Raw genomic sequence first — 14,507 nt, forward strand, 5'->3', positions numbered from 1 at the left:
ATATGGAAATGATTTACTGATGGAAGTGATGGCTGTTTCCTTTTGAACCTTGTCTTTTGAGGCCCTGCTTCGGGAGCTTCACTTACAGAGATTAGGCAGGTGGCAACCTGGGAGGGGCCTTCTTGGTTGTGGCACCAAAATTCCGGAACTCTCTCCTCAGGGAGATTCATCTGTCCCCTTCTGTTGACATTTTCCTCCAGCAGATGACTTTTGAGTTTCGTTTGGCGTTCCCTCAGTGAGTCTTCCTTCATGCCCAGTGTATTTGTTTTAAATGTTTTAATTGTTGTTTTTATGTCTGTATATTTTCACTCTTAACAGTTTTAATGATGTGGAGGTGTTTTGGTTGGTTTTAATCATTTTCAAATGTGATTTTATTATGTATATTTTAACTTGTTAGCTTCCTTGGTGGCCCTTATGAGGGCAGAAAGGCAAGATATAAATTTTGTTAGATAAAGAATATTTAATATCCTGCCTTTCTCTCCTGTGGGGACCCAAAATGGCCCAAATTGTCTCTTCTCCATTTTATCCTTGCAATAACCCTGTGAGGATAGGTTAGCCTGAGAGTGTGCAACTGGTACAGGGTCACCCAGTGATCTTCCATGGCAGAGCAGGGAATCAAACCAGGGTTTCCCAGATCCTAGTCAGCACTCTAACTATTGCACCATGCTGATGTACAGCACCACTGTGTGCTACCTTGTGTAAGGTAAGGGTATGATCTAACCCTATTTTCTGCTCTTAACCTTTAACATTTTCTGTTCCTCTATCTTTTTTCAGGCTTTGAAGGAACTAGATGAAGTTGGAGACCTCTTGCAAATAAAATATTCCCGTCACCGATTGGTACCTCTCCTTGACCGGCCTTTTGATGAGACTACATATGAAGAGACAGAAGACTGAGTTCTCTGCGTGTTTTGTGGAGTTTGCTCCTTTACAACAAGACTTTTGTGTGGTTCTGAGGCCAAGGTTTTTGAACCAAGCACTCACTCACTGCTTTAGCATATAAACAATGACTTTACTTGCACAACTGAAGTAGCTACAGGAGCTCTAAATTGTGTTTTGTATGTGGCAAAGCAAAATCTGGCTTTTATTCCTATTGCTTCAAGGTCTTGCTGTTGGAAGGTGCATGGCATTATCATGCTGCTTCCTTATTTATTTGTCACAGTGACATCACAGTGGCCATAGTTGGCAGTAGATGTTTTGCCTGTCATACTGCCTTGTGGACATTGAGTGTGTGTCTTAGGATGCTACATTGCTTCTGTCACAACATTTCCAGATTCATGCCTAAAATCTAAACACCTTGGGAGTGCAAGACCATTCATTTTTCAGTCAGGGCTTCTGAGGAGATTGTTGGCTGCTAACTTAAATATATTTAACAAGAAATAATCAACCAAAGTATATTCTTTTTGCATTTGTGTAATTTAAAGCTTAGCATGCTTTTTATTTCTTCTTAAATGGTGGCTAGTTTACCATTTTCAGGACTGTTGTTCAGTTCCTCAAGGAACAAGCAGGGGACCTTCTAGGACTTGGCCACTTAGGTTCAGGCTGAGGACCAAACATTCCTCTAGGGTAAGTAACAAAAGGTATCTCTGAACAGGACAGGTCCTCATGGGCATTTATGCAAATAACTCCAGCTTCCAGGATGCATCCATTTTCCAGATTTGAATTTTGCTGTTGGATTAGTGATTGTCTCCTCTGAATTTGCAAAACTTTAAGGGAAATCATGATATTTATTAAATTGCACTGGGGAAGGAGGAAATCATATGCCTAGAACTCGGTAGGTGCCTTATTTTTTTCATGTAGCAATGCTTCCACTCTTTTTCCTGACAGTCCTTTTTTTGGCCCAAATGGCTTTATTAAGCTAGTATACCAAGAGCACTAATTACTTGGTATAGTGGTACTTTATTCCTCTGCTCCTTCCTGCCTTTGCTGGGTCCAGAGAAGTAGGCAGCATGAGTTAAATCAGCACCATTGCGTTATGTACAACATTTGTCCTGGAGTATTTTATCACGTTGCTTTTGTGATAGCGACATCAGTCACAGTTAACAAGGTCCCAAATTTTAAAATTGGGCTGATAGAAGCTCTTGAAACCATCTCGGGATTCTTCAGGCAAGTGGAGGCAGCCTTCCGAAATCAGACTGAGTTGTAAGAATGTAGTAGTTGAGATGCAGTCTTTCTCCACTGTGATCTGAAAAGAAATCTTAAGAAATGGGAATGCCCTTTGCTTATTTCTCTCCACCACCTTTTCCATTTTCAGATAATTTTTTCCTGTAGATAATTGCGCAAAAAGATTTTAAAACAACCCTTGAAAGCAAAACGATGTGCATAGGCCACTTTTAAGAAAAAGATCCCGCTAGAGAATTTGTTTCTCAGTAGCAAATTAAAGTGAGAATTAGTTAATGTAGAAATAAGTGGCAATTATAAGTATTTGAAATGACCACAACTTCCAGAGTACTCAGATCTATGATGGTTGTACTCTTTGTTCACTGGTGATTGTGTACAGTGTGTAGACAGGGCAAGATGCAGTATGTTACCTCACACATGCACAGTATCCGTGTTCTTTAACACTAGAATTCGTTAGATGTACATGGAAAAGCCTCACTCTTGCTCTCCCTATGAATTCCCTCAAAGGATTACATTTGAATAGCTCAAGATCCACTAGACTGCTTTAAGAGCCTTTGCCTCAGAATTATTAGTCTCCGCTTTCCACTTCTGTGTAACAAGAACTTTAGCTAGGTCAGCATAAGGATTCCTGAGGGGTGAATTAGAAATATTGATACTTGACTGAGGGATGGCTTGCAGTGGCTAAATATTGCCTGACACATCATCATCATCTACCACAGTTTATCCAATTGTAGGTGTTAAATAGGCTAGACCTCTTGAAATTTAATGGGGCCCAGGGTGGGGCGTTCTTTCATGCTCTTTCTACTAAGCTATGTGGCCCTTAGCATTGTGAGCCAAATGCAGAGGAAACGGTATCCGAGTCTCATTTCACCTAAATTCCGGGCATTCTTTGAATAATTAGAAATATATTATTAGAATTGGCCTTTCTAGAATTTGTGTTTTTTCCATTAAATTTTAGCAGCACTGGTTTTGAAGTTCTGTCACCATCCCAAGTCTGCGTTTCTACCCAGGTTTACTGAACAGTATTAGATACAACATTTGGGTTTTCTCTGTTCTCAAACTGATTAAGAACAATGCTACATGCTATAACTGTTGCAAGGAAGATTAGTTAATTGTATTTTCTGAAGACCTAAAGTATGGAAGTAAAAAATATAGATGCCAATGTTACCTGTAAAAAATGATAACGCTCCCCTGATTTGGGCCAGTCTCTACATAGGACTAGAATGTCAGTATTCTCAAAATTCTTCCCTTAGAGTGAATTAAACTGCTTAGCTTTAGCTGTGACTGACTTATCCTTTTACGGTTTGGGTAAGACTGGAAGTTCAGTGCTAAAAAGTTTCCACCAGAAATAAAGTTCATGCTTTGTGTTGTCCTTGCAGTACCACTGTACACACGTATGTAGTCAAGTTAGCTATGTAATAAATAGCTGTAAGATCATGTCTTACAAGTGGTTGGCATTTATATGTCCTTTGTATGAAGATGAGTAGCAAATCGAGACTGTTCTTGAACATACTTTTAACTGATTGCATTTCCACAATTTTTATTTGCAGAAATACTTAAGTAACGTCTGAAAGAAGAATAGGAAACATTAGCTGGATGGGTGATGGGAGGTGGTAGGATTTGAGAATTTATGCTTGACAGTACTGTTCTGAGAAATGTGGAGGGTCATGTGAGCAGTGTTTTCAGCCTGTCTGTCATATTGTGGTCCTATGATATTACCCAGCAAGTGTGGCTTTTTACGTGTTTGGGGAGGTGGCCTTTTGCAGGGGGGAGCAGCAGAACAAATGGTAGCAAGTGAGACTCCAAGACTCCTGCCACCCCAGTTTCTCCTTTGGGAGAAAGAACACTGTGCTTTGGATCCAAAAGTCCATGATCTGTTTTCACAGATCTTTCAAGAATAGCATGGGTGTGGTGTGTGAGGGTATGCAGTGGGAACTGTTGAAAAATTTCCCCCGCCCCCAGCTAGTACAAGTACCTGCCTGCTAATAAAAGCCTACTTTGGTTACAGCCCAGTAAGTTTGATGTAGAAGGGGAGCAGTACACATATTAAGGCATCTCTTACGTTATACCAGAGGATGTAAATATTTTGCACAAGATCAGCACGTATCTCCTGCACAGCTCTAGCTCTCTTCTCTCCCTGCTCCCCCTCCCAAATATTTCAAGAATATTTCATTCCAAAATAGTTTTTTTTTAAAGATGCTTTGAGAGTTGCTATGGTTCTCATTCTATAGTTCTCAACCTATCAGTGTAATGTACAATGTGATCACTTCTAGGAATGAATAATCAAAGTTCCCTAGATTTGGAAAGGCTCTACATTGTGCCTATATGATCAATCACTGGGAAAAGCAAGTAGCATTGCATCAGAGGGTGGTCTGCTTTATTGGGATGAGGTATCCACATTATTCCAATTAAGTGCATATTCTGAAAGACCAGCATTGGCAAGCACATCTGGACACCTGGATACTTTAAGACAGTGAGGGTTGTAGCCAGCCCTCTTGTAATTGTCTGAGCCCTTTTTTTGCATCAACTTGCAAATTGCTGGGTTTGGAATAAATGGGATTGCTTCTATGATCTCTACCTAAACTAAGTCTCCAAAATGTCTGTATCCGCTTATATGTATGTTGACTTTCATACATAGATGGAAAAGCCAGGAAGAGCGAGGAAACATTATATGCTCTGTGGGCATGTTCTCTTAAGTCTCTTAACCTTCATTTTTGAAGCTAGTTAGTCTTTTTTCGTAATCCCTCCCCCAGGACAAGCACAATGGGCAGAAAGGGCCAAATGGATCATACTAGTTCAAAGATCATAAATTGATAAATAACAGGTATCATTTTCCCCCAAACAAGTGCTGTATCTCTACTTTGGAAGCTGTGCAAGTAGCAATTCCCAAAAATACGTTCATACTGAAAATAGGCCACAGTCACTCACTTTATAGTTTGCTATGCTGCCTCTTTAGGCCTCTTCCAGAAACATGATAGATGCCTTAGAACCACAACTTGAAACATGTTGTACTGTCATCCAAACAGAAAATCCTCATTTTAAGTATTGTAACTATGTACTTTAAGAGTTGGTTTTCAGTTGAATCCTTGTACTCTGGTATGGATTCCATAATGTATCTAATACAACCCAAATATTTTTCAAAAATGCATGCGTGCTTTTCAGTACTTGTCTCTTTAAAATATATATGATTGCTTAAGGCTCAGGCTTTGTTGACAAATTTTAAAGGCACAAATACTGAGAAATGCACAAATTTAATATTTACTATGGCATGCATGTACTTTGTGTTCAGGTACTAGAGTACAAAAGGTAAAACAACAGTCGGTCCAGAACATCTTTGTCATAGTGCTTGTATGTATTTCAGGGGAGGGGTGGAAGGAATATTATTTCTTTGACCATGTATAATGCTGTTTATCTTGTGAAAAGTGGGTGAGAACATGGCAGAGAATGCTAAAAAGCCTTAAATTGTTGCGGTTCTTGGCATGAGTTAAACTTATCCTATAGAACAGAAATTATTTGTGGATATTATGTGCTCTAACTTTCTGTGCTGATTGAATATGATCATATAGTTGGTAGGCAGATCTATCAAGGGTGACAATTAATCATCACACAGGTCTTCAAGTGTTGAAAGTTCTCCCCCTGCCTTTTCCTGCAGGTAGACATTACACTCTTCTTCTCATGGTGAATCTTATAAAAATGCATCAGATGATATAGTTAAATATATGTCTGATATTATACGAGTTTATTCTCAATCTTCTGTCCTAATGGAGTGAATATTATCATCTCAGGGAGGCAAAAAATCATTCTACCCAGTGAGATTTACATGATGAATACTATCTTGGGTTGAATTCACCATGATGGAATATGTATGGGAACCAAACCTTAGCTTACTGATTTACATCCTGGCTGGTCACCCTGATGGTTTTCCATGTGAACTGATCCTCTAGATGTGATGCTATTGTGATCTTAGATTTACTTTGCTATTTGGAACTTAAGAGTGAAGCTTCCTAGTTGATCAACAACTCCTAGAAGAATGATGATCTGATGAAAAGCAAGTTATATTTATGCAGGTAGCTATGGCAGCTAGCACATTACCTGCTCATCTGTAGGTAGGCATTTCTAGGCAGCTGGAATATGCCAACAGGTGACACAGTTTACCAAAACACTGTCCAAAAACATAAGTGCACTGAAATAGGCAAGCCTTGTCTGTTGCCATTTGCCAAATCATTCCTGCTTTGGCCAGTATTTTCAGCCATCCCATAAACTAAAATCACCTCCACTGCATTTACACGCAATTCAGAGGAGGGACATTATTTAGGGGGGAAAACCAGACAAAGAGAACAAACGTATGGAGCCTGAGGCTTTAGGCTATTAGCCTGAAAGCTAATGGTGGCCCATATATTTTTAGGAGAATTTCTGCAGACTTGCTGTCTAAGTTGCAACTTGTCTTAAATGTCATTGTGTTCTGATGCCTCTGTGTTGCTAATAATGTATATATATATATATCCTAGACTTTTGTAGATACTAAACATTTTAAATGAAATTTTTAATTACTTCCCCGACACATTTTCTTCCAGAATTACAACTTTTTTACACCTTCAGCAATTAACATGGTTGGGCATCATGTGGGAAGGGAAGAAGAAAAGCAGATACTATACTGGCTTTTAAGAAAGTAACAACGCATGTTAAGCTAAGAGACTGCTTGACAAAAAGAAATCTACTTATGTTCTGCTTAATAAAAAGACTTCAAGTAAAACCTGTGTAAATACCTTTTTTTCAAGTTGACGTGCCCTGGAAGATACTGGTGACTGTTCGTGAATGACATAGCATTGTGGGAGTGTGTGGCCTGTACTGAAGTCATACTTGAAGAATGAAAGGGCCTAGTGTCAGCTGGAAAAAGAGTAACACCAGACCAGCAAATGACCACATTTTAAACATACCTTACCTTTCCCCAATTTACTCATATCTTACCTTTCCCCAGTTTGCCTTCAGGTCTGCTTAGTCTGTTCAGTAAACAAAAGCAAGAAAAAGTTCTCCATTGCAAAAAGTATAATTCAAGCTACCACAAAAACCTTTAGCAAAAAGTATTGCTTTGGATCTTTTCCTGAATGTCTGTCTGAAGAGGGGCTACCCTTCTCATACCTTGTCCCACTGGGTGGGTGAAATTACAGGAAAAGTATGGGGTCTTGTGTAAGACAGATGGACAATCTCAGGTGAGGGGATGGCACGGAAAAACTGATTTGAAGAGCATAATGACAGTCAAAGTTAACCAGCATTTTAAATTGAGTTCTGAAACAGATAGGTAAGCAGCTGCTATTGCCTTTTGACATACAAGCTGCTGTGTTCCGTACCAACAGCAGTTTCCAAGTTCTGTTTCATGGCAGCCTCATGAAGGGTCCAGGTATGAGGTTTTGAAATGATGGATTGGTATTGTTAGAATAACCGAGTCTAAAAGTTGCTAAGAGGTACTTTTTGGCTACAGCCTCAATCTAATGCTCAACATAGCTGGGTCCATACATTTTCCTGAGTTCTTCATGCAGAAAAAGCAGGTCCCTGCCCTGTAGAGTCACACTGCCATTCTAGATGCAGCCTTCATTTGTTTTGCCTTAGCTGTGTAACCATAGCCTCATGCTACTGGTTTAAAACTGTTTCAGCAACAGTTGAGCAGCCAAGAAAATATAAATGAAATACAATTATTTATTACACAGTGCAAAAGCAATTAAAAACCATGGAACAAAGTTAAAAATTTAGAGACCTAGTATCAGTTACACAGCGTCTTAAAATTGTTGGCACATATAAAAGAACCAAGTCACAAAATTGATGGCACATATGCAGAGACCAAATGCATTTCAGCCCTCTGGGCCTTCCTCAGTAGTCTAATTTGTTATTACACACACACGGCTTTTTTTTCCAGCCGGAATGCAGTTCTGGCACCTTGAAAATACGTGTCTGGTTCCCCCCAATCTCCAGACAGATCAGTTCCCCTCATTTCCCTCTTGAGAGTTCCACTACCTCTTTTCCCAGAAAAAACGCCCTGCACACACAAACTATGACGGATAAATATAAAACATTGCTGATACAGGTCAGGTAGTATAATTATGGTAACTAAAATTAAAAATGGAAATAAATATTGGCGCAAGTCAATTCCAGAATGCTGTCAAAATATTACTATATTATTTTTAATATTGCTATAATTTATTATTGCTTATTGTATGTTGATTTTAGAAATATTTTCTTGTTTTCATCGATTTTAACTGTTGTTCACTGCCCAGAGCCCCTGAGGATGGGCGGTTCATAAATCAAAATAAATATTAAAATAAAAGATAGTGGAACTTAGATTTATAGCCCCTAATATAAGTCACTTGTTGTGAATATCTCCTTGGGTGGCTTCACTCCACAGAAGTGGTGCTGAACGAGCATTCTGCAAAAATATATAGTATATAGTGAGGACATATACTATATAGAATCTGAGCCTTAGATAACAAAATACAGAGTTGGGTGTCATCAGCATTTTGATTAATTGCCCCGTCCAGCTTTGGACAATTTTATCCAGATTGCTGACATATGTATTAAAAAGGGGCCCACAAGTTAGATCCTAAACAGCTGATCTGGCCTTTCCAGTGGAAATTCTTGCAGCTGGTTGGACCTTAGCCCTTTTAAAAAACACCTCTCAAAAAGTGCTTGGGACAATGTTCTTATAGAAGTACTCCAATCACCCAATATGTTAAAATAATGTGTTTCTCTGAGATGCTGGTCAGACTTCCTAAATGAGTTTGTTTTCCTCTTTAGAACACACATGTATTAAACCTACCTTTGTAGTTAATAGGTTGCAGAATCGTACCACACCCACCTTTTGAGAGCCAGTTAGAATTGCACAAAGTCATGGCACATCCTCGTTGGGACCAAAGGAGAGCCAGAATCTGGTTTCACTGCCAGGATTCAGATCTTTTTATGTTTAGTCCACTACAGTAATCATGTATAGAATAAAGGATTTTGTCTGCACAAATGCTGAGGTATATTGTCCAAGGCTTTCACGGCCGGAGAACGCTGATTGTTGTGGATTTTCTGGGCTATCTAGCCGTGGTCTTGGCATTGTAGTTCCTGACGTTTCGCCAGCAGCTGTGAAGATGCCAGCCACAGCTGCTGGCGAAACGTCAGGAACTACAATGCCAAGACCATGGCTTTACAGCCGGGAAAATCCACAACAACCAGGTTGAGGTATAGGTTATGAGAAAACAGAACACACACACACCCCGCAATGTAGGCCTCTTTTTGAGTATTTGAGTAAAAATATACTTGGTTATTATTATTATAATTACTACTAAGTATATAGTAGTAGTAGTGATGTTCAGTTGTGGAGCTGCCATGCTAAACAGGTGTTAAGTCAGGAGTTTTGCACTTCAAATACAAATCTATAAAATTCTAACCCTTGTTATTCCCATGCGTGTCTCAAATTTTTATCCCATACTTCTTCCAAGAAGTTTGAGGTAGCATTCATGATTCTCTTTTTACCTCACAACAAATCCTATGAAGTAGACTAAGCAAAGAGAGTATGTGTAACTGATCCTGGATAACCTAATGAACTTCATGGGGGGATGAATATCTGACTCAGTTTCCCCAGTCCTAGGCCAAGTTGGAAGTAGATTCTAATGCATCTACTGTACTGCTCCATGTACAAGCACTTAGCTGTTAAGTGTTTTGTAGGAACCAGTGCTGGCTTCTGTTACAGAAACTGATTGCAAATGAAAAATGGAGAAATACACTAAATGACAGGAGTTTTTTGTGTGCATGCTGGAACACATAACTGACGGTGTAAGCTCCCTCAATTGGAATAAATTTTCATTAGCTTCTTTACAGTGCTACAGGGCAGCCTAACGCAGCTACCCCACTGAAATGATCACCTGATACAAGCTCAGTTGCATTAGGACTGTGGCAATCAAAAGGGACCTTTCCAGAGACCTTTCGGGGGGAGGGGTTACTAATACCGAGGGCCTACAGAGGGTGGCAAGAAGGAGGTGAGAGTCAGAAATGGTTCCTGCTAAAATCAATGGAAATTAGAATAAGGAAAATTAATGTGCAATCACTGTCATGAAAACAACAAAACTGTTCAGACTAAAAGTTGAGGTAAAGGAAAACGGTGCCCAGGCTTAATGAGCACATCTTTAACAGAGAAAAAGTTGACAGTGTAGTGGGAAAGTTCTGTTTGTAAATGAACACTATAGCAAGGGTCTTGAGTTCAGACTGTTTATTATTTACATTATTTATAGTCCGCCTTTCCCACTGGGACTCAAGGTGATTTACACAGAATAAGTTAATATATTCAACAGGATGGAACATCCAATAATGCAGTAAAATTTGGATTGTAAAAATCTGGAACCAAGCAGAAATCTGAAACATAGCTGAAGCAAAGCAGAAATATTAACACAATGTGTTAAATGATGCAAAAATTACATAGTAGGATCCTACTTGCAGCAACAGGCAGTATAAACTATACATAGTAGTACAGACCCCACAGTCCCTAACCCTTTACCCAAGAATCTTTCTGAATCATTTTGTTACACATGGGCACGGACCGGGAAAAAACTGAACCATGTGGTTTGTCAAATTTCACAAACCATGAACTTTCACAAACCTGCCCCTAGTTTGCGAACCAGTTCATTTGGTTCATGAAAACGTCACATACAGGTCATAAAATCATCACTTCCGAGTCAGCAGAAGGTTTGCAGGAAGTCCATCCCATTGCCTAAGAAACTGATTGATTGGCACCAGGCTGTCTGCAGTGACGAACCAAAAAACGAACCAGCCTAAAGTTCATGGCGGTTCATCAGAAACGGAATCTAATGAACCACTGGTTCGTGCTTAATTTTGGTTCATATTTCAGTTCGTGCCCCTCTCTACACTAGAGCCCTATTTTTTGTGTAGAAAAGCCCTTTTGAATAGTTCAGTTTTGTATAGTGTGTGGAAAGCCAGGAGAGTGGGGGCCTTCCTGACCTCAGCAGGCAGGCTATTCCATATGGTGGGGACCACAACAGAGAATGCACGTGTACAGGCAATTGCTGGTTTTGCCCATTTGCAGGCTGGTACCTCAAAAGGCCCTGCTGCGTTGAGCAAAGCTGTTGTGGTAGAGCAGGGATCCTGCAGATATGAGATCCAGAGGAGTTAGCCATGTTAGTCTGTAGTAGCAAAATCAAAAAGAGTCCAGTAGCACCTTTAAGACTAACCAATTTTATTGTAGCATAAGCTTTCGAGAATCACGTCAAGCTGGGACTGAATAGGGACTATGAATGGTTATCTCATTATCACAGGTAACTGATTTCCTTTACAGAGGCGGAGTCAGGGGGAGTCCAGTGGCACCTGGCATGGGCTTTCGAGGATCACAGTTCTCTTTGTCAGATGCATCTGGCGGGGAGGGCAGTGGTTATCGAAGGCTTGTGCTGCAGTGGAATTGGATAGTCTAGGTGCTGCTGCTGAACTATTTTTGATTTTGCTACTACAGACTAACACGGCAAACTCCTTTGAACCTTTACACAAGCAAACTGATCCCCACCCCAAAAGGAGCTGTCTGCATCTCCATATCAAAGGAGTTGTTTACATCCCCCCTCTCCCCCCCCTCTCCTCTTCTATATTTGACCAGTTTCCTTCTGCCCTCCATGCATCTGACGAAGAGAATGTGATTCTTGAAAGCTTATGCTACAATAAAATTGGTTAGTCTTAAAGGTGCTACTGGACGTTTTTTGATTTTGCAGATATGAGGGATCAAGACCATATGATAGCCAATAACTTAAATTGCACCCAGTAACTGATGGGCAGCCAATGGAGACACTGTAGAATGGAAGTAATATGCATGCTCTGTTTAGTTTCCAGTATGTTGAGCTGTGGCATTCGGCACCAGTTGGAGTGTCTGAGTTGGCTTTTAGGGAAGACTAATGTAGAGTGCATTACAGTAGCCTAGGCTTGGTATTACTCTGATGTGGTTGAGGTGGCCATATACGTATAGGGGCCTATCTTCTGGACTAGGCTGAGTTGGAAGAAAGCATTTTTTGCAGCTGCATTAACTTGTTTCTCCAGCAATAATGTTGGATCCAGTCTAACCCCTAGGCTCTGAACTGAGTCAGCAAAAGGTAGTTGGACCTCATTAAAAGTGGGGAGCACAACATCCTTCAAAATCTCCTCCTTCCCAACCAATTTACCTCTGCCTTTCCAGGACTTAAGTTTCAGTTTGTTCACTCGGAACCATTTAACCACAACAGCCAGGCAGGATTCACCAATCAGATCCCAAGGGGGAAGAGCCCTTACGTTATAAATTAACTTTGTTGGCAGGAAGGAGGAATGTGCACAGTTCATCCTTTTTCCTGTTGCTACCCAGGCAATGGCATTGTCTCCCTGCAAACTGGGTCCTTGCAAGGGGAGACACCCCCACCTATAAGCTTAGGAAACATCAGGAAGGGGGAATGTGCTGACTTCAATCATTTGCAAGAGGCCTGTACAATCAATCAAACTTGATAAAAACCCTGGAAGATGTCAATCTTTAATTCTAAAGACATTTCCCTGGGAGTAAGAAAAAAATGAACATAACGTGGGATCGTTTTTAATGTCACCATCACCTCACTACCCCTTTGCCAGCTAGTTTCTCACCACAGTGTGCTCCCAGGGTGTTGTGTGTGTGCATATACTGTAACAGAGGAAAAACTTGGTGAATACATGGTTTAGAGGGAGGACTGTGTTTTGTGCAGTTTTGGAGCCATTAAGTGCTTAATGGCACCTAACAGCTTAAAGAGCCTGGAAATCTTGATTGCAATGAGCAGGGTGGAAAATCTTGATAACAAAAAAACCAAACAGATTAGATGCAAACTGAAATGCTCCCGCTGGAAAAAAACAATAATGACACACAGCTGGCTCAGAACCCCCAGATAAGAAAATGAAATAGAATTTTTTTTTAGTGCACACCCCTGGTCCTGAGACAATAGAGGCTCAGATTTAGGAGTCATCAGATTTCAAGCAACCTTGAACAATTTGGAATGGTCATGAACTAGCTGATTAAATAGTAGTAGAAATAACATTTCTTTGCTGCTGTCACTGTCACTTCACAGGTGTTCCCATGGGCTCCATAGCGTGATTTGTCCGAGGGAAACTACATGAGACTCCCGGGCATGTGCTGGGTCCCACAAGGTTCTCTGGGTAGTGTAGGCTTACAAAGAACAGCCACTCGATGCGATGCTCTGCCGGGGAAAGAGCGACGGGAGGGATTCTCTCTCTCTTTCAAAAAACTTTGGCTTGGGTTTTCCTCTGGGAGTTCAGGGTGGGGAGGGGAAGTAATAGGAGGCAGGAAATCCAGAGTGGCTTTTTGCAAGAGAGAAAAGCTGTGGTGCGATTCTCCACCAAGGAGAAGAACAGTGGGAGGGATTCCTTTTACAAGAGAGGCTTTTTGCCAGAGAACCTTGCGGGACCCAACCGGTGAAGAACACATATCTGGTATCTCGTGTAGTTTGGCTCTCAGATTCAGTATGAGTTCTCCACCAGCATAATTCTAGATGCCTCCTGGCCCTCTTAAGGTTGCCCAGCTCTGTGGTAAACCAAGGAGTCAGGTTCTACCCAAAGGGCCGGACAAGTCAACAAGGGGCAACCTTGTCAGTTGTTACAAGTGACTTCATGTTCCACTGCAGCATCAAAAGTGCATGTATTTGGAATCCTAAAATTACTCAGAACTAGGATCCATGAGCCTCTATGGCAGGACTGTTTTCCAATTGATTGTTAGGACCACTTTCATCTTTGCCTTGAGTAGACAGCGATCAGATCAGATCTCCAGCCCTGAAATCAAATCTCCCCACAAAAGGCTCACTGCAGAAATTAAGTCCAAGGTGTGACCTCTTTCATGTGTTGGGTCTGTCACAATTTGATAGATGCCCAAGGCAGGCAAAGAAGCTGGACTGGCACGTGAGGTAGCCTCAGAATGAATGCTGAAGTTCCTCAGAACGATCAATGTGTCAAGAGCACTTCTGCCTACTCAGAGAGGGTGCCCACTGCGAAGCAGATGGGTGGTACTGGTAAACAAGCAAAATGCCTAATCTATCCTTAGTATTTAATCTAACATACAGTCAATACCAGTAATAGTTTGCACTGGGAATCTGTGGAAGGACTCATGGAGGAAAATAGCCACATGTCCTCTCTGGCCACCTCTGTGGGGTTGATGGAGGACCCCATAACCAGATGGTGTTGGGACAGACACACTTTGTCATTTTCTTCCAGCCTTGTCTCTATTATGCAAGCCAGGTCAATGTCCACTTCCTGTAACACCCCACAGAGGTGTTGTTTTGTGTAGATGTGCAGAAAATAGGGACATTTGCATTGTCAAGTCTCAAAATGCAACAATCCGGAGAAGCGATGGAGGGATG

The 14,507-nt window shown here is 40.9% G+C and overlaps 1 protein-coding gene across 1 annotated transcript in view; it reads left to right on the plus strand.

Annotated features, from left to right (window-relative positions):
* SPTLC2 (serine palmitoyltransferase long chain base subunit 2) overlaps nt 1–6,865 on the plus strand; it is a 104,122-nt gene extending 97,257 nt beyond the window's left edge. Inside the window, exon 12 of the mRNA XM_054970837.1 lies at nt 775–6,865. Coding sequence (XP_054826812.1) covers nt 775–894 — 120 coding nt within the window. The 3' untranslated portion in view covers nt 895–6,865. The remainder of the gene's footprint in view (nt 1–774) is intronic.
* The last annotated feature ends 7,642 nt before the right edge of the window (nt 6,866–14,507 follow it).

The sequence above is a fragment of the Eublepharis macularius genome, chromosome 2 (genome assembly GCF_028583425.1).
Source record: "Eublepharis macularius isolate TG4126 chromosome 2, MPM_Emac_v1.0, whole genome shotgun sequence".
Classification (NCBI taxonomy): Eukaryota; Metazoa; Chordata; class Lepidosauria; order Squamata; family Eublepharidae; genus Eublepharis; species Eublepharis macularius.